Below are 19,813 nucleotides of genomic sequence, written 5' to 3' on the forward strand. Positions count from 1 at the left end.
GTGTGTCTTATAGAGCGAATGTGTGTGTGCCCGACGCCCAGGACGCTGCTCGCCCGCCTGCACCACCTGGCACCACCTGGCCGGCACACGCCCTGCTCCGCCTTCCCCCTCTGGTGCAGGTGAGAGCTGTTAATCACAGGTCGGTGTGTGTTTTCAAATGGCAACCTGTCTTTTAATGAAGCCCATGGGGAAGTGATGGGGCATGTGCCTGTGATTATCAGGAAGCTTTCCATGGATCCCTCCTCTAAAAACTAGGTGCGTCTTCTAGAGCGAAAAATACGGTATATGGTTACAAAAGTAATGCTTACGCAGGTGCTAAGAGATACTGAAGTACAGAGAGCTAACAAGGACTCCTGTCCCGGCAGCTGGTTCACCTCCGTCGGAACTTCAAAGCACAGGCTCATCACTGCCCCTTGCTCACAAGCGTGTTCCCTGCTCAGGAGCGTGTAAGGGCAGCGTGCACGGTCCTTTGCCACCCCGACATCCCGAAAGGAAAACCGCCTAGTTTGAAATGTCAAACTAGGGCTAAAATGTCATTATGTTATTCTTTCAAGAGAGAATAAACCTGCTAAGCAGATAAAGCTGGATGATGTGATGATAACTTTGCATCATGAAGGCAAGAATTGCTTAACACAGACCTGTAATTTGCTGTGCTCACACCTAGACTAGATACTTTGAGCTCTGCCCTTTTGTCTGGCCTCCTAACTTTCTGCACATGTTTAAGAAATGCTTCATTTGCAGTACGCTTGTTTCTAAGGAGGAGGAGAATTATGGAAGCCTTCTGTGTTCCTTGAAAGGGAAAAGGCATGATAGAATAAATGAAAAGGTAAACTGTGCGAAACATTTTCCAGGCTTGTCAGGAAGAACTGCAAGTGAATTTCTGAGTCTTCTGTGTCTGGTCTATGCACGAATTTCCACATGGGGTCCCGCAGCCTTGCATGGTTTTTACTGCATCTGCCTCAAACCCCGGCAGCTCCGATTGCCCTACTCTTTGTCTCACCCCAGCATTAAATATCAGTGCGGGGGTGGGGGACGGATATGGGAGCACGTGCGCCGTGGCAGCTTCCTGGGCGTGCTGCTTTTCCAGACGACAGAACCGTGTTCCAGGAAGCCAGCCCCGTGCCTCCGGTGCCCCTGTCGTGCCCTCGGGGTCGTGGGGAACGCCGCCCCATCGGCCGCATGGATTCCGCTGCACCTCAGGCAGCTTCTGGGGGTGCTAGACCTGCGGGTGCCCGAAGAGCCATGCGGAGGCGTCGCTGACCCTCTTCCGCAGTGGAAACGGCGCCGACACACAGACCGAGCGGCAGGGGCTTCCGCTTCTCCGTTCACCCTGATTTTCTGTGGGGGCCAGGAACTTGCAGCACCCCTTCCACAACTGCAGCAGTGCCCACAGCCTCAGGAGGGGCCAGACGCACCTTCCCCCTGCGAACCGTCGCCTGCATGAGCTGCTGTGGCCGTGGCGCGCACCTCCCCGGCAGCAGCACGGAGCCGCAGATGCTCAGGGCTTCTGCCCCCCCCACGTGGCCTCTTCCTCCGCGGCCCCCGGCGTGTCCGGCTGCGTCAGCCCCACCAGCCAGCCCTGACCCGCCCGGCGGTGGCGCCTCCGGGCTGACAGCCGCACGGTTGCCGCACACGGTTCAAGCGCCAGACACGCTCCAAGGTGCTTATTTTCTGTGTTTCATCTTTTAAACATGCACATTAAAAAAGGTTCCCACGCAGCAGAACCTTTTTGCCCCCTGCCCCAGCCTGCACGTGAATCGGAGGACGTGGGAACAGGTGCCCAGGGTGCCTCCACAGCGATTTGTGTGCAGGCTGGGGCAGGGGGCAAAATGAAACCCAGACCAGTCTGAAAGGGATGGGGAGGTGGGGCTCAGCTGGACTGCGCTTGGCACATAACACACAGACCTTCGGGACCTAGAGGTAAGTGCAGAGGGCCGCAAGGAGAGCCATGAGGCCGACTGCCTTCAGCCACAGGGGCACCGCGGCGTGGCTGGAGTCCTCCACTGGCCTGGTTGCCAGCGGTCTCAGGATCCGGTCATGCTGGCTGAGCAGCGCCTCCCTGGCCCCAGCCCACTTCCCTGGCCCCTGCAGGCGGTACTGGTATGGCGTGCACGGCCCAAACAGAACCTCCCAGGCCAGCTTGCGGTCCGTGAGAAGCAGGGACGTCACGCTGGGCTTCACTCCGATCAGAGCAGCCAGCTCATCCATGTATTCAATGTAGTCCACCTGGATGGTGTGGCGTGGGCTTTTCACGTACCTGAGGGAAAAGAAGCGTGGCTCCCTCAGCGGTGGCCTGTGGCCCCACGCCGATGACTGCCTTGCACGGCCCCCGCTCCCGGGGGGGCGCAGAAGCTGTGCGGCTGCCCGCAGGGCCCAGTGAGCGTCTCCTGCAGCCGCAGCCACTGCTCCCCGGGTGCCCCGGGACACCGGTAGCGGGGAGAGGGGCAGGCAGGACCCCAGGACCCCTCTGGGCAAGTGTGGCAAACCAGACACTGATATAAAAGAGAAGATCCAATCATTGCAGTAGAACTTTGAAGGTCAAATGCATGGGAAAGTATTAAATCAGAATTCAACCATGATTAAACATTCTGCAGCTCCATATGAACTTAATTCAGGCTCCCCTCCGAGCAGCCATACCTAGAAAACCTCTTTGAAAAGGACGGGTGTCCAAGGCCCTGGAATGCCCCAGCTGAATGAGCCAGCAGCACCGAGCAAGCCCTGTCCAGCCCCTCCAGCCCAAGGGGCCTCGAAGAAGAACCGGCAGGCCGGTGACACCAGGGAGTGCAAAGCAGTGGGGCAGGCAGTGTGGCTGGGCCGGGCCGGGCCGGGCCCAGTGCCTCACTCCCCAGGCCTCGCCGTGGACGGCAGCAGGAGGAAGCAGCGCTCAGACCGCGCCTGGCACGTGTTCACCCCGATGCCGCCCGGCAGCCCCGCTTCCCGCCTACCTACCGATACGCCATGGCTGCTTTGATCCTCGTAATCTCAGCCATCATCTCACACATGGAGGGCAGCTTGGCGAGGCCTTAAAAAGAAGAGGCAGAGCTGAAGGGCAGCATCTGGGAGGGGAAAGGGGCTCCGTGCAGGCGAGGGGTGCTCCGGAAGCACCCTGGGGCGGGCATCAGCCTTCATCCGGCAGAACTGGCGCTCAGCCCTGGGGCTGGAGGGAGCAAGTCCTCCCAAGGCGCTCTGGTCAGGATGGGGCCGTGCGGGTCTCGTGCACCAGGCTCCCGAGATCCCGACGGAAGGAGAGAGTTCGGGGTGGTCGTGGGCTCCACTGCCCTCAGCTGGGCCCACAGAGCCGGATGAAAAGCACCGGGGCAGGGAATGGGCCACGGCCGCCGTGCCCGCACTGACTCGCCCGCACTGCGCCTGGTTCCGACACGCACGATGCCGGGAGGCGCACCAGGCTCACCCTTGAAGACACGTGTGGCCCAGCGGCCCTGCATCTCCGCGATGGGCATGATGGCGCCGAGCGGCTGGACCAGCCCGATGATGGCCAAGGTGGGCTTCTCCAGGTGAGGGGGGAAGACGAACTTGTAGAGGGGAGTCTGATTCTCAACGACCCTCACACAGTTCCCCAGAAAAGGGAAAGAGAAACTGTATCCCGTGGCAAAGACGACAGCATCTATGTTGTCTTCCTGGGAGCCATCTTCAAAAATGGCCGCCGTCGCGGTGAACTCCCTGATGTTTGGCTTCATGAGCACTCTGCCGGACAGGATGCGGTTTGGGAGGTCGTCGTTGATGGTCGGGTGCTGGCTCGTGAACCTGGAAGAGGTAAGCCACAATGGCACGCTGTGAAACGAAGTCGGCACCGCAAGGGGAGCTCTTTGTTATTCCTTGCAGAAGCTTCCACTTCGCCCCAGGAAGGGCAGGCTGCGTGGGGAACAAGTGAAGGCAGCACAGCCCATGGCAGGGGCTGTGTGAAACGGACCCTGGGGTGCCAGGGGAAGAGACGGGCAAGCGGCAGGCCTCCCTGTGGCCCAGAGGCAACCCGAGGAGAGCGTGGCTGGCCCAGGCAATACCCAGTGACTTGCAACGGCTTGTTCTGGATATTCCGGCTCTGAATCTGCCCGGGCTTTTCTGCACAGTCAAACAAATGCAGGCGCTGCCCAGTTTTACCCTCCATGCTCTGAACTTGCTCCCGGACCATCCAGAGCCTGGCTCTCCGAGGCCACACGGTGTGCGGAAAGCCTCGGTTTTGTTTGCAGCTGCATTCAGAAGGGAGGCAAATGCTCAAGAGATGGGGAACAAGAACGTGTGGCTTTGCCTAACTAGGGAAGGAGCACTTGGGAATGGCCAAGCTTTGCCACATCGGGAAAGGAGCTTGGCCAGCATTTATTCTGGGATGTGGCATGGCCGGAGGGGCGACCAAGGGCACCTCCGCTCTCGTGGCAGACTCGTGAAACCTCAAAGCTGGCAGGAGGGGCTGTGCCGAGCCCACATGTGCTGGGCGAAGAGTCACACAGTAAGTCCCGGGACAGCGCAACAGGAACGTGAACAACGGGAACGTGAACAGCGCAATGACACACGCAACAGGAACGTGAACAAGGGGAGGGCGCAAATCGTCCCTGCTCAGGACGCTTCGGGGCAGATCAGTGCCCCTTCTCAGGGACCCACTGAAAGGAAGGGCCTGGAGATGCACTGTGTCATTCTGAATGGCCGCAGGAAATAAGTGGAACATGTTAGGGACCATCTTCAAATTAAAAGGCATAGCACCTCTGATTTTCATATGCCACTACACCAAATCAAAATACCCACACAGAAAGCGGATCTAGAGAGCAGGTCTTCTGGCCCCTAAGGCAGGATCTAGGGCTCATCCCGAAATAGATGAAGGTTTTGAAATGCAACAGAGCCAAAAGAGGACAGGCCCTGAATGTGGTGGTGCAACAGCACAGGTTCCAAATGCACTACAAATGCGGGGGGGGGGGCACTGTGCCTTTTCACACGTCTCCCTCACCAGAAGTGCCCCCTCAGGCCCAAGCAGCCACCTCAATGTCCTTCATAACAGACGAGCAGCAAGTATACATTCATCATATGAAAATGAACAAAGACCCCAGGAGTGCGGGGTCTGTACTCTGGAAGCACCTCCCACATTCTGCCTGACAAAGAGACTTCGCTCAGACCAAAAAGGGTCAGGAAATGACACATTCAGATACTCACTGGTTTTGCTTAAACCCTAAGGCAGTGGTGGCGAACACGTGCCACCGCAGGCACGCAGAGCCCTCTCTGCTGGCACACGAGCCAAGTCGCCCCAGCATCGCCCAGCAGCCGAGCATCGGATCGCACTGCACAAGGGGCCATGCGCACGCTTGGAAAGGAGCGGCGGCGCCAGGTTTTACTGCAGTGTTGGCACTCTGCGATAAATAAGTGGGTTTTCAGTTGCAGTTTGGGCACTCGGTCTCTAAAAGGTTCGCCACCACTGGGTTAGAGTTAGAAAAAGGAGGTGTCCTGGCATGATTTTGATGGCTGGACTGTGTTTAAAATGGGCAGAAATGCTGAGCTGTGCAGAAAAAGCTACTCAAGGAAGGCTTTTTCAAAACCGCCCTCTTTTCAGTAGAACTTTAGCCCTATGTTAGGGTTAGGGGTGGTCACCAGGGTAGGGTTAGGGTTGGGAAAACGAGGTGTCCTGGCATGATTCTGATGGCTGGACTGTGTTCAGAATGGGCAGAAAGGTTGAGCTGTGCAGAAAAAGCTACTCAAGGAAGGCTTTTTCAAAATCGCCCTCTTTTCAGCAGAACTTTAGCCCTATATTAGGGTTACGGGAGGTCACCAGGGTAGGGTTAGGGTTGGGAAAACGAGGGGTCCTGGCATGATTCTGATGGCTGGACTGTGTTCAGAATGGGCAGAAATGTTGAGCGGTGCAGAAAAAGCTACTCAAGGAAGGCTTTTTCAAAATCGCCCTCTTTTCAGCAGAACTTTAGCCCTATATTAGGGTTACGGGAGGTCACCAGGGTAGGGTTAGGGTTGGGAAAATGAGGGATCCTAGCATATTCTGATGGCTGGACTGTGTTCAGAATGGGCAGAAAGGTTGAGCGGTGCAGAAAAAGCTACTCAAGGAAGGCTTTTTCAAAATCGCCCTCTTTTCAGTGGAACTTTAGCCCTGTATTAGGGTTAGGGGTGTGCACCAGGGTAGGGTTAGAGTTGGGAAAACGAGGGGTCCTGGCATATTCTGATGGCTGGACTGTGTTCAGAATGGGCAGAAATGTTGAGCGGTGCAGAAAAAGCTACTCAAGGAGGGCTTTTTCAAAATGACCTGGGGCAGCTGCAGACTGCCTGCCACGTGCAGGCGCGGCCACCCATGGCGGGAAGCAGTGGAAGCCCCCCGGCTCGCGCTCCGAAGCAGATTCGATGGGGGCCGAGGGCAGAGGAAGGGCCACGAGGCGGTGTCCGCCCGGGAGCGGCTGGCAGGCATTTCGGCAGCCAGCCCTGGCACGGGGCCCGATCAGCGACCAGAGGTACAGCACCGGCCCCGCTCTCTCCGACCCCGCGAGTTCCGGCATGCCGGGCAGAGCACCCCGGCGGGACGTCTGCGCAGCAGCCATGTGACGCGAAGGGCCAGCCGGCAGTACCTGTGCTTCGGCTTCAAGCTGTAATGCGCGTGGTTGAACCGGGCGTTCAGCCTGCTCTCCACCAGCCAGTTTAGCGTGGGCCCAGGGAGGCATCGCTTCAGGAGCATGTTGCTCCGCGTGGTCAGCGCCGCGTCCCCGGGGTAGCCCCCCCCGCCGACGCGGTGCAGCACCCAGGCCCCGCGGCGCGTGCTGAGGAAGACCTGGCCAAGCACAGGGAGAGCGGCTTCAGCGACAGGCGGCCAGGCAGGGGCCCTCTGCTCCTGCCAGCGTTCCCCGCTCCACCCGCAGCTCCTTCGCCAGCCGCAGGCCACCTGTTGCCCTCCCTGCCTGCTCAGGGCCTGCCTGAGGAATGGCAAAGCTCAGCGAAGCTCTGCCTGGGAAGGCGGCCACAGTCTTGAAGTCCCAGCGGCACGGGCGCAAAGCAATCCCGTGGAAGCCCCACGGAAACACCCCCCGGGGCGAGCCAGCCTGGCGACGCGGTTGGAGTGCCGGGCCCAGGCTGGGAGATGCCAGTTCCAGCCCCACTCAGCGGCGTGGTCAGTCCGTCCCGGATGCTTGCCCTGAGCAGCTCTCGGGGCCCTTTGCTGCCCGCCCTGATCCAAGCTTAAAACTCGCACAGCCAGGTTCTGGGCACCTCCAGGGCTGTTTCGGGAGGAAAGAGCTGCCCTTTCAAAGGCACTGTGCATCTAGTCTACCTTTTCTCCCTCCTGGATTTTAAAAATTCCATGTTGGAGGCAAGTCCACAGCAGAACAAAAGCCTCACATGGGAACCCGCGAGATGCGGAAGCATCCCAAGACAGGAGAGGCTGCATCTGTGCGGGAGCCGGCAAGGGGCTCTCACGGCGCCCCAGCCAATTCCTCTTGATCAGCCCCGCCTGGTTTGGCTTGGAATTCACAAGTTCTCCTGACATGCATCTTTTTCAAATATTTTCAGAATTCCTTCATCCCACCCCACCTCCCCTGCAACAGTCCAAGGCTGCCAGATCAAGTGGCACCCCTGCAACCGAGAGCCAAACCTGCTCTGCCGTGTGGCTTATCTCCACCGCGAGGTCCACACCCGAGTTCCCAATTCCGACCACAATTACTCTTTTTCCTGTAAATTCGTCAGGACTCTTGTAGTCATGGCTGTGAAAATAGCGCCCTTTGAACTCGGCAATTCCTGCAAGCAAATGGAGAATTTAGTCAGGTTCCCATTGCATGGAAATGGGCTCCGCACGGCCGCCATGCTGGTCCTCTGCCTGCAGGGAAACAGGGAGGTTGGTGGAGCGACACAAACTGCCCCGGGGATTGTGGACGCCACAGTCAGCAAAATGCACCCCCCACCCCAGGCTGACACTTCTAGGCCTGGCCGACTGCTCCTTCCGGCGGGGATGTCGGCCTCCAATTAATGAGACACACTCCAGTTTCATTCTGCTTTTTAATATTTTGGCTTTGCCAGGACTCTGGGACCACTGCATTTCCTTTTTCTTTTTCGGTTCATGCGTGAGACAGCGCTGAGGTGAGGAGAAAAGCAAGAGGCCCCCAAACCTTGGGAGCAACGAGAGGGCAGCTGCACCGCGTCAGGGCAGCAAGGGGGCTCCCGGCCTCCGGGGCACATGCTCTTCTCTGAGGGCAGGGGACGTGCAAGGGGCGTTCCCGCTTTGCGGCTCTGCCGCTCGCCTGAGTCCCCCAGGCAAGGCCCGGCCTTGGGAGCTCTGCCCGTCGTCAGCCCGAGCCCCTGGCCAGCGCAGGGCAGGGGCCGCGAAGGAGCCGGCAGTGCCGCCCCACCCCCGTCCCCGGGCAGGCCTGCTCCGGACGGGCCGGCTGCCCTTGCCTGGGAAGGTGTCCAGGGGCAGGTGCGCGTTGGTGTGGTGGCCAGTGCACACCAGGACTCCGTCGAAGATGGATGACTCCCGCTTCCCGTCGGTCTCTGTGACGACATCCCACTGGCCAGAGGCAGAGAAGTCCGGGCGCTTCGTCACGCTGCGCACCTTAGTCTGGAAGCGAGAGGGCCACACGAGAGGCAGCGGGGCGCTCGTCCACGTGGGGGCACGTCTGTCTCCCGCGTTCGGCCCAAAGGGCGCGTCCAGAGATCGACCCCCACCTTTCCAAACACAGCAGCAGGGGTGCTCCATCCCTGGAGGCGGCTGGTGGCCTCACCCTGGCAAGAGCCGAGCCCCCGCGGGCGCAGCGCTGGGGCCGGGTGCAGACGAGCAGCGCCGCGCCCCCCTGGGGAGGCCGCCGTGCCACGAGCAGCCCCGTGGGCGGCAGAAGCCCTGCCGTGACGTCTCCCGGCACGCTAAGGCCAGGCCCCTGGGCCCCGCGCATACTGCCATGGGCCGCCAGGCATCCGTCTGAGCAGCCTGCTTGCGGCCATGCGAGGGCACACGGGTGCCTTCCTTCCCGCTCGTGGTGCAACTCGAACACCCACTTCCAGGCGACCGGCTGCTTTGGTTGGAGAAGCCCTGCACCACACGCCTCTCACCTTGAAGCGAATGTACTTCAGAAGGTCAAAGTGCTCGGCATACATCCGGAAGTACTCCATGATCTTGGAGTTGTGCATATAGTTGGGGAAGTCACCGGGGATGGGGAAGTCACTGAAGCACATCATCTCCTTGGAGGTGTTGATGATCACAGACCTGTAAATGCTGGCTCGGCCCTCCTCAGGATGCTCCTGCAGGGAGAATAATTTCAGGTTGTGTTATTCAGGTTCAAGCCACTTACGAAAATGGCTAGAAACTTTCGTGCTGCCTGTTCCCCAACAATTGGAAATTTTATTTATTTATTTAAGATATTTTATGCCGTCCTTTGCGAGGGCCTCAGGACGGCTTATACAGATAAAATTCAGTACATAACAGGGGCCCTTTCCTTCGCGGAAGAAAACCCTCAACGTGGCCATATTCAGACAGGCAATGCTGAGAAAGCATCACAGGCCCAAAGAAAGGGGGGAGAAAAACGGTAAATGCAGAGAGCGTACCGAATTTGAAGCAATTCTCTTGCACAGGGAAACTCAAGGCACTGTGCAAACAAGGGGGATCATAGGTGAGATTTACGGGAATTTAATAGGTATGGAGGAGCAATCAGATCTTTGACTCACAGGAAGGGGCCGAATCCAGGACCAGAGCTGTGCCAACCAGTGGGTCACGCCCCCCCGAAGGGCCGTGTTTGCAGCCTGAGGGCACTGCTGGTCCTGCACCCCGCCCCCCCGGGTCAGCATACAAGCAGCCACGGCCACGAGGACCTGCCACCATTCCAGCTGATGCGCCAGGTGCGCCCCTTCCTGGAGGAGAAGGACCGGGCACAGCAGCGCACGTGCCAGGGACCCGTGGCCTCGATTTCTGCAAGGCTCTGCACATCGGCTCCCCCTGTGCCTACTCTGGCGATTTCGGCTAGCGCAAAATGTGGCAGCCCAGCTGGTTTCTGGGGCACCACGGAGAGTCCGGGCCTTTTCAGCATTCAGGCACCCCCACTGGCTGCCAAGAGGTTTCTGGATGCAGCCCAAAGCACCGGCACCAGCCTTGGCAGCCCATCACGGCTCGAGGCAAAAATACCTTTGAGGGGGCCTGTGCCCACCTGCGCTGCTGCTCTGGGAATAACCTTCCAGAGTTTGTTCCTGCGGGACTGATGCCAGCTGCCTGGAGCACTTGCCCTGCATTTCAAGCCACAGCAGGGAAACTGAGTCGCCCCTCACAGGTGTGAGTTTTGGGGTGTTGTGGGATCACTCTCAGGGCCCCAGCGAACTCTCGCCAGCTCTAGGATTTCTGAATAGCGTAACTAAATAATGCTTCTCTTCCAGGCTCCTTGCCCTTTTAGAATTGCACTCGGCTGAAACGAGAGCCGGCTCACAGCCCATGCTGGGTGGGCTGCAGGCATGAAAAGGGCAGGTGCCGGCAGCAGTGGGAGGGCCAGCCAGCGGGGTGCTCCTCCGAGAAGGCTCCTGTGAGCAGCCCACGACCCGCTGGGGAGGGTTAGGGTTAGGGTCTGCACCGGGGGAGGAGCCCCTCTTCTGCCAAGGGACACCCACGGGTGCCACGGGCAGCGGTGGGGAGCGGAACGGGAGAAGGCCGAGGCTCCAACTTGCGCCCTGCGTCACCAGGGCGGAGAGGCTTTTCCGGAGCCACCGGGGAAACCTGCTGAGGCGGAAGGGCCACACCAGAGACGCTTGCCAGGAGAATGCCCCCAGCCTGCCATTTTGCTCCTGCCACCCACGCCACGCTCAGGGCACACACCTGTGTGGCGGGCACTTCTGAGCACACGTCCGCGGCTCCGTGCTCCTCACCGGCTACTTCGAGAGCTGCGGCCGGCTGGGCGGCCCGCATGCATTCCAGGCTGGCTGTGCGGGTCGGGGGAACCCGAGGAACCGGTCTGCAGGAGCGCTGAGGGCACCGGGGCACCGGCCTGCCTGGGGCTGCTGGCTGGCTGAGTCCGACTCCCCAGCGCTCTGGCGGATCTATTTGCTGCCCGGGTCTTGGGGGGCTCGCAGGCTGCTTGGGCCCCCGGGCCGGCACGGCACGTGTCTGGATGCTGCAGGAGCGGCGCTTGCCAGTGGCAGAGTGGCCCTGGGAGGGGCGAGGGAGCGGTCCTCGGGCTTTCCCTTCCTTTGCCCTTCAGAGCTGCGTGACCAGGCTTACCTTGAACCGCCAGAGGCCCCCGATGTCGTCGCTGCTCTCGAAGCAGATGGGCTCCAGGCCTTCGTCCAGGCAGCACTTGATGCAGCACAGTCCGCTGGAGCCGGCGCCCACGATGGCCACCCTCTTCTTGGATGCCATCATCATCGTCTCCCCAAGATCAGACATGTCAAGCCTGCGCTAGAAGGAACAAAGGAGCATTTCTTCCCATTTCACCCGGACTGATAAGAGCACTGTGCGCCACTGGACGACGGAGCTCGTTGCTCCAGAGGTGGCAACGGCTCTTGGCCCACGGAGCCTCAGAAGGGCCCGGAACTGTTCTTTCTGGCATCAATTTTGACTTCGCGATGAGACAAGCTATTCTGTTGTGTGAAAGCCAGAGTGAGAAGGCCTGCCGAGCACCACCCTGCACAGTGCCCGCGGTCACAGAGCAAGAGGCACCATGAACGGGCCATTTTCTCATGCCCTTCTGCCGCGAGGCGGCCAGCTGGTGACCTGTGCAGCCAGAGCGGCCACGGCTGCCAGCGCCGCTCTCCTCATGGGCAGACCAGCCCGTGCCCGGATCGCCGCCCGCAGGACACAGGCTGGGACATGCGCAGAGCAAGGGGAGGGGCTCCGGGGCTGCTCCCAGCCTTGGGCCTGGGGATCTGAAGCGCTCTGCGGCCCTCGAGGGCTGCCGGGGCCACACTGTTTCCCCAGGCTTCGTTTTTTTCCAGATGTGATCACTTATCAATGGATATCTTAATCTGAACCAGCGGCTAAGAGACATGACAGGTTTCGAGCAACAGGCGACAAAGCATCACGGACATTCGGGGCACGCTGCAGTCACCCCTGCGCCCGATGACGCGGACAGGCCCTCCCGGCCTCCCCCAGCCCCGCCGCCACACCTGCTGCCTGCACTGTGGCTGGAGGCCGTTTTCGGCCACGGGAGGGGAGGAGGTGCACGTGCTGCTCCAGCCCAGAGCTCATCGAGCCAGAGTCCTCCTCAAAGCAAGACCGGGAAGGCTGTGGCTGTCACCCTTCAGACCCATCGCGAGAAGGCCGGGCTCCCTGGAGAACAGCATCCCGCTGGGGACAGGCGAAGGCGGGAGGAGGAGGGGAAAGCCAGCTCCGAGGTGGACAGACTCCAAGGAAGCCCCGGCCGGACTCCACAGAGGCGGAGCGGGGCTGTTGTGCGGCGGGCCTGGGCGCGTCCCCTGGAAGGGCCACCCTGAGTTGGAGGCCACCGGACAGCACCTCACAACGAGCTTCGGAGGAGGCCGTCCGAGCGCCTGGCGTTCATAATGTGCCTTGTGCTGCTCCTGCTGCATGGTGGCACTAGCTAAGCAATGCAACCACAGCAACCGCAACAGCAATAATAAAGAGACTGTAAAATAACAGCAATACTTATGTAAAATAAGCAGCAGTAAGTCGCACATTCTCAACCTATTTTATTTGTAAAATTATAGTAATCTGCCTCACTGGACTACACGGCTATAGACATTATAGGCAGAACATTATTGCTAGGGAAGGTGCTGAAGGAGGCATCTGGTCATTAATTCCCGCGCAGTTGTGCCTTGCCTCTTCTCTTCCCCTCTCTTCACAAGCACCCACTGGAGTCCACTTTGTATAAGTACCTCCTCTAGTTGCTTCACAGGCAGGTGTGTGATTAAGGCATTATGCAAGTGGACGGACTGGGAAACCAAGAGGGAGGCAGTTCCGTCTCGTTTGCATATTCAAAATAAAATTTCAAAACATGGTGCAAAACATATTACTGCACATACAAACCCTTTACAAAGTTCCTTGCACCCTTCCATGATTAGACAAAACTTTTGCTGCCGCTGGAAGCCACTTCACCTTTGCAAACTAACAACTAACATGCAGCAAGCCCGAGATGCCTGCGGACAGTCTGGCTGCTGCGGAGACACAGCGTGGATCCATCCACTCACCAGAGTGGGAGCGAAGGGGCTGGTGGCACAGCCGGACTGAGAGCGACTCTCCGCTCCCGGCGTGTCCTCGGGGTGCCTGTCTTCCTCCCTCCTCCCCTGGAAAGGCAGAAGGGCCATGGCCCCCCCTTGGGAAGAGGCACCTTCCTCCCCCCCCAGCTAACAACAGACCTCCCTTTGAGCCAGCATGCCCCGCCTGGGCTCGCCTGCATCCCCCTCCCGCAAGTGATAAGCCCTTTTGCCTTTAGCTGTAAGCCTCTCCGTGCGGATGCGCCAGATCCCGGGACGAGCGGCAGCCTCCAGACCAGGCCGGCTCTTCAGCGCTCGCTTCCGCTGAGCTTGCATAGAACAGAATAAGTTCCCAGAAACAGGGAACAGCCCAAGAAATGAATAAGCAATGCAGCCCTCTCCCTCTTCCAGGGAGCGAATGCCCTTTAGGGGCAGAGAGTGGAACTTCCAAAGGGCACTGCTGGTCCCTCCCTGCTGTTCGCACTTGCGCAACGGAACTCCGAAGAGAGGAACGTTTCGAAAGTATTTCAGAGGTCTTTTCTGTGCCTTGGAAAAGCAAGTTTACCACTCCCAAAAACAACCACTTGGAAGCAAAATCGGCAAAACAACCGTCATGCGATTGGGCTGCAGCAATCCAGGAAAGTCACAGACCCTGGCAGGCTGCACCCACGAGTTGTTACTCATTAATCTGGCCTTTGATGGGAGTGAATCTCGTCCCGCAGGCCGCCACCGAGAGCAACCCGGCCTGGTCCCGCAGGGGCAGCTGGCCAGGGAACCCGGCAGGGGCTCTTGGCTGGGTCTCTCTGCAGCCCTCTTTTGTCTCGGTGCATCAACTTAGTCCTTAAATCACTGGCAGCCTGACAGATCACATGGCCTGCTCTTGCTGGGCCCTGACCCTTTCACCCCCCCCCCCCCCACAGACACAGTCCGGCTTTTGGTGAAAACGGGAGCTCGGCAAAAGCAGGTCAGGATGGAGAAAAGGCTGGCTGGTTTCCAGGCACCGAGAAATAAGCAGCTTGGAGTGGCAATCCAGTGGCAGGTGGCAAACACGGGGCAAGAGCGCAGTCAGCAGAGCAGGCATCACGGCGTGCTCAGCCAGCAGGGAGTGGCGAAGTCCCTCGGCTGCAGGGTGCCGCTGCAGGCAGCCTTCTCACCTTCCTACAGCAGCTCTCTGCACACTGAAGCATCCAAAAGGCACAGGAAATGCCAGGTGCTGGAGACTATCTGGCTACCTCTCAAGTGGAGTGTGGCAGGGCGAAAACATTAGCCTCCCTTACCTGTAAGAGTTCTAGTCCCACCACACGGAGGAAGGAGTCTTTGGCAGAGAAAGCAGGCCAGCGCAGAAGCCACCAGCACTCCTATCTCTCTGCCAAATCGCTTTCCCAACAGAGGAGGAAAGAAAAACAGCTGAGCGCAGGAAGCTAAGTCAGGCTGGGGGAGGTTGGATCACAGCATTCCCTTTTCTCTTGCTCTGCTGTTTTGTGGAGGATCTCACAGCCCAAGTCGCCGGCTAAGATGAAAAAAAGTTGGAGAGAACACATTTTAAAAGAGGTGATACAACATGCTGTTACATGGCCTAACTCTCTGCGGGCAACAAAGTCGTTCTGCTCCCAGGCAGAGGAGGTTAGAAGTGGAAAGGAAGCGCCTTCTCTCGTGGCGAGTCCCGTGCAGCGCGGGGACACGATCCGAGCACGCACGGGGAAGCATGGTGGCGGGCACCAGAGCCGGGACTGGCTGTGCCGCCCTTGCCGGTGTGTCGCTTCCTGGTGCCCGGCAGTAGGGCACCTCGCGGGCCATGGAGGCTCAGAATCGGTGCCTGTTTGGCAGGAAACCGGGTCTGTGCAGAAACGATGCGCCCTCCGAGTCCGGGACAGAAGGCAGGGTCCCGTGCTGGGTGGCTGCAGGGTGGCGTTGCTCGGCCTTAGTGTGAGCGCACTGGGCCGACACTTCAGCCCCGACTGGCGACTCGCTGGCAAGCAAGAGGTCCCTCACGGAGCTGCAGAGGGCCTCGCTTAAGGGCTGCTGCAGCGCTGCTTGCGCGGCAGAAAAGCTTAACTCGCACATGGCATGATTGTTGTGTATGCACCTTAACTCGAGTTTAGTTCGAATTCTTGGAGTATTAAGAGAATAAAGTCTATTCTAAGCTGTATTTGCCTCTGCAGCCACTGATCAGCTCTGCTATCCCAAGAGCGCAGCCTTCCGGATGGCCGTTAGCACTTGCATGGAGCCACAAGGAGAGCGCTTGCAGCCAGGGCGCAGCCGGTGCGCAATTGTGCCCCCACGCGCACGCGCGCGCCCACACTGGGGGCGGGGCTGCCTTCTGTTTCCGATCTGTGCCACCGCTCCTCCTTTCCTTCGCAAGCACCCCCCCATCCCAGCTAGCCGCGAACGGGAGAAGCGCGCCCGCCAGCCTCGACGCAGCCCGCGGCGCGCGCGCGCAGACCCGTGTCCCGGCACGCGTGTGCATGCGCCCATGCGCAGGCCAGGCCGGGGCAGGGCCCGCGCCTCTTCCGTGCGCACCGACGCAGCCCCACCGGAGGCCGCGGTCCCCCGCGGGGGCTGCAGCGCGGAGATCAGGCCCGGGAAGTCCCCTCCCCGCGGGCTGCATCACTGGAATTTCCCGCCCTGGAAAATCCGGTCGTTCCGGCCATGAGCCGAGCTGTGGCCGCTTCCCCGTCATTGATCTGAAGCCGACACCGAGCCTGAACCGCGAACCGCCCGTCTGCGCGGCCAGCTCTGCTGCTCCCCGGGGCGGGCGACCTGCAGCCTCCCGGCGGTTGCCCCGGGCCGGCCACCTGGAGGCCCCCTCGCTGCCTGCTCCTGCCCTGGGTGACGCGCACTTGCCGGGCCCAGAAGGAGCTGTGGGGTCCCCGCTACGCGTGAGCCCGCAGCTGTGAGGAGCCGGCTGGCCTGGGCTCCCTGCTCGGAGGCAACAGGCCGGGCAGGAGGGGACTAAGGGGAGGGAAAGCCGCCGCGTCCCACCAGGCAGTGGCTGCAAGCGGCGTCCTCCTTACTTCAGATCACGCTGCCTTGGCGAAGGATGCGGCAAGAGCTGACGCTGCACAGGCCCTCGTGGTGCGCACTGTCTGCTGACCACACAATTTAGCTTCCAGGGCTGGCTGAAAAGCCACTTGGACAGGGAGCCGCGTATTTGCTGTTCTCGGGTTCTCGGGTTCATGCACAGTGCCGCTGAGCTCCCCGGCCTTCCTCGGGCCGCCCTTCCCTGGCCTGCGGGGCTGCCGGGCGGGATGAAGGCCGGCACCTGCTGGCACCGTGCAGTGGTGGCCACATGCCCCAGAAAGGAGGCTGCCTAGTTGAGCAGAATGGGGAGGAACGCACAATGGACGGATGGGTGGACGATGGTCCCAGCGCCATGCAAGCGCGTTCCTTCCCAGCCACTCTTCCTTTTTTCTGTAGCCAGGCAGGGGCGGCAGCAGAGCAATCCAGCTCACCAGAATTAAGGTCGGATGTAAACAGAAGCCTATTCTTGCCACCTGCCATTCACAAAGCAAATTCAGGTCATGATTTGTGGATCTGGAACAAGCCACAGGGAGGGGTTTGGACATACAAACAAGCCAGAGGGAAGCAAATCACATCTTAGTCTAGTATGATGTCGAAAGCTAGCCATTGCCATGGGTTCCAGGATGACTCACTACCAAAAGTAAGTTGCTTGAGAGCCGTGCAAAGAAGATGCAGGTGTGCCTCATTCAACTGTGCTTCACAGATACTGCACGGGGGGGGGGGGGGGTGTCTACACATGGAAGGTTTCTGGCAACCCTGAACCAAGCAAGTCCATCAGCGCCATTTTCACACAGCTTTTGCTCAGTCGGTGTCTCTGTGTCACATTTTGGGAATTCCCATATTTCAAACTTTTTCATTAGTACAATAGTTTTACGGTGACCTGTGATCACTGTACTTTGGTGTTAATATTGTAACTGTTGGGGCACCACAAACCGCACCCGTGCAAGATGGCAAACTTAATCGAGAGGTGTGTGTGTTCCGACTGCTCCAGCAACTGGCCATTCCCTGTTTCTCTCCCTCTCCTTGGGCCTTCCTGTTCCCTACAACATAACAATATTGAAACTACGCCAGTTAATGGCCTCTAAGGTGAATGGAAGAGTCGCTTCTCTCTCACTTTAAATCAAAAGCTAGCGATGATTAAGCTCAGTGGGAGAGGCAAGTTGAAAGCCATGATAGGCTGAAAGCTCTCTCACACCAAACAATGAGCCAAGTTGTACATGCAAAGGAAAAATTCTTGAAAGAAATTAAAAGTGCTGCTCCAGTGAACACAGGAATAATAAGAAAGTGCAACAGCCTTACTGCTGATCGGAAGACAGTTTTGGTGGTCTGGACAGGAGATCAAACCAGCCCCAATATTCCCTTAAGCCAAAGCCTAATCCAGAGCAAGGCCCCAGCTCTTCAATTCTGTGCAGGCTGAGTGAGCTGGGGAAGCGGCAGAAGAAAAGTGTGAAGCTAGCAGAGGTTGGTTCATGAGGTTTACGGAAAGAAGCTGTCTCCATAACATAAAAGGCCAAGGTGAAGCAGAATGTAGAAGCTGCAGCGAGTTACCCAGAAGATCTAGCCCAGAAGATCTGGCCAATGAAGAGGGCTACAGGCAACAACAGATTTGCAGTGTAGGCAAAGTAGCCTTAAATTGCCATCAGGAAGATGCCATCTGGGAATTTCTTAGATGAGCATTTTTTTTCTTTTACTGTGTCCTTTGAAATCAAAGCCCAAACTAAAATGAAGACGAACAAAGAACAGGGGAAAAATAAAATAGTATGAAATGTTGCAATTTCATGGAATTTTAGCTTCATAGATATGCACATTATCTATCTATCTACCTACCTACCTACCTACCTACCTACCTATCTCTAGACTGCCCACAGCTGAATCTCTCTAAGCGGTTTACGATATACTCCTGTATGCTGTACCGGTAGCAAGGCTTATCTCTTAAGGGTAGCTATGCATGAACGTCAACGAAGACAGACCAAATATTTGCCTGTGCATAAAAGGTGAACCTCGCCTTCCCGCTGTGCCACTGCCGGAGGCCACGCATCCTCCCCGTGCTGCGCTGTCACCTGGCCAAAGGGCAGCGGCAATCCGCTTGCACCAACCTCCCGCTAAACTCCACGCGATGCGCGGTTGGCGTGCACGTTGAAAATACCGACAAACTCTCCACCACGAGCGCTGGAGAAGTGCTGGCTCACCGCCTCCTCCCCTTCGGCACGACCACAGCACACAAAGGGGAAACGTGCAGCTCCTCGAGCGACTGGGTGACTGGATGAGGCCCGAGGTGAGCAGGCGCCGCGGCATCCAATCTGCCCAGAAGATCGAGTCTGAGGAATTGAATGTAATCTGTGGTCTGCCACTTCTTCCAGAATGAACACCAATGAGACCCTTCATGTATTGGGCAAAACAGGATGCTTCCATTCATCTCTCTATTAAACATGACCGGACCCAACAGATCATATCCGTCCCCGGCAAGAGCCATATATAAACACGGACTGCAGTGCAGCTGAACTGCGATCCTACCGCAATGGCGGGTGTTGTCGTTCCGCTGCAGCCGGCAGATCCCAAAACGGAAAATGGCGGGGCGTTCTCCTCCAAACCTACCGAGGGGTCCCAAGTGTAGCCAGTCCACCTATTTTCTCTCCAACCTTTAAGCCTACCTTTCCCATGAAGTTAATTTTGCATGCAAAAATAAACCACACTGGAACTGACATGCAAAGAGGTGCCACATCCCCCTCGGGGCTGAAAGTGTGGGACACAGCCGATTTGTGCTGAGAATGTCACGGAGGCCCAGCCTTTGGGGCCGCCCTTGCAGTGCCGGCTCCGAGGGAAGTGTGGAAGGGGACCACGAGGCGGAAGGCCTTCTCAGTGTGGCTCCCCATCTGCTGAACGGCCTCTCCACTGCACCCCAGCTGGCACCAAGTCGGTCATCTTTCTGGTACTAGATTAAGACGACCCTCTTCTCTGAGGCTTTAAAAGATTTATTCAGCCCCCTGGGGGCCTGAAGTGGATCGCCAGGTATTCCACAGTCACTGTTTTGTTCTTCCTCGTTTATTGCCTGCTTTTAATCATCTGTTTTGATTATATATATTATTGCATTTTTATCGTCTATTTTTAATGGACTGTGTAAACTGCCCAAAGAACTTTGACCATGGGGTGGTATAGAAATGTAATAAATAATAATAAAACTGCCATCCATTTGAGAGGAGGATCTAAGCATGAAGATTGCAGAACAGATCAGGAGAGGAGGAGAAGTAAAGGAATATCATGTAAAACGCAGTGAGGTGTTCCATTCATTTAGCTGGATTTATGCTACCCCACAGGGTTAATTTTAAAGATAACCGTCTCTGTATGCTTCCTGAGTTCCCCTCATGTCACCTTGCTCAAAGTGTACCTGGAGCATCTGAGATACGGCTCTGCTGCTGCTACACGCCGTCACCCCAACTTACGGGGACCCTATCTAGAACGGAAAGCCCTCCAAAGAGCCCCGTTCATGACAGCCTTGTACGGCTCTTCAAGGCTGTGGCTTCCTTTATAAGCACTAATAGCCTCAGTTTGGTCATTTTTGCTTCCTTTTCACACCGGTACACAGTGATCAGGAATACAATACTGTGGATACCTCGGTCTCAGCCTCTGGTGAATGTCCTTACACTTTCTCTTTTCTAGTTCCTTCACGGCTGCCCTTCCAGGT

General features: G+C 58.0%; 1 protein-coding gene across 10 annotated transcripts in view; it reads right to left on the reverse strand.

The window, feature by feature from the left end:
• Positions 1 to 1,742: 1,742 nt before the first annotated feature.
• The window catches only part of LOC123027980 (flavin-containing monooxygenase 5-like), a 29,912-nt gene continuing 11,841 nt past the window's right edge, over positions 1,743 to 19,813 (reverse strand). For 4 of the 10 annotated variants that reach the window (XM_044439367.1, XM_044439366.1, XM_044439365.1 and 1 more), the window contains exons 2-10: positions 14,388 to 14,620; positions 11,180 to 11,356; positions 9,034 to 9,222; positions 8,383 to 8,545; positions 7,586 to 7,728; positions 6,570 to 6,769; positions 3,413 to 3,765; positions 2,950 to 3,022; positions 1,743 to 2,257 (exon numbers count right to left, since the gene is read on the reverse strand). In XM_044439367.1, the coding sequence (XP_044295302.1) occupies positions 1,915 to 2,257; positions 2,950 to 3,022; positions 3,413 to 3,765; positions 6,570 to 6,769; positions 7,586 to 7,728; positions 8,383 to 8,545; positions 9,034 to 9,222; positions 11,180 to 11,344 (1,629 nt within the window). In that variant the 5' untranslated portion in view covers positions 11,345 to 11,356; positions 14,388 to 14,620 and the 3' untranslated portion in view covers positions 1,743 to 1,914. Of the gene's footprint in view, positions 2,258 to 2,949; positions 3,023 to 3,412; positions 3,766 to 6,569; positions 6,770 to 7,585; positions 7,729 to 8,382; positions 8,546 to 9,033; positions 9,223 to 11,179; positions 11,357 to 13,343; positions 13,995 to 14,387; positions 14,621 to 19,813 lie in introns of those variants that run through there. The other 6 variants (XM_044439369.1, XM_044439370.1, XM_044439362.1 and 3 more) reach the window with 4 other exon arrangements.

The sequence above is a fragment of the Varanus komodoensis genome, unplaced genomic scaffold (genome assembly GCF_004798865.1).
Source record: "Varanus komodoensis strain SLA01 unplaced genomic scaffold, ASM479886v1 scaffold34_3, whole genome shotgun sequence".
NCBI classification, from domain to species: domain Eukaryota; kingdom Metazoa; phylum Chordata; class Lepidosauria; order Squamata; family Varanidae; genus Varanus; species Varanus komodoensis.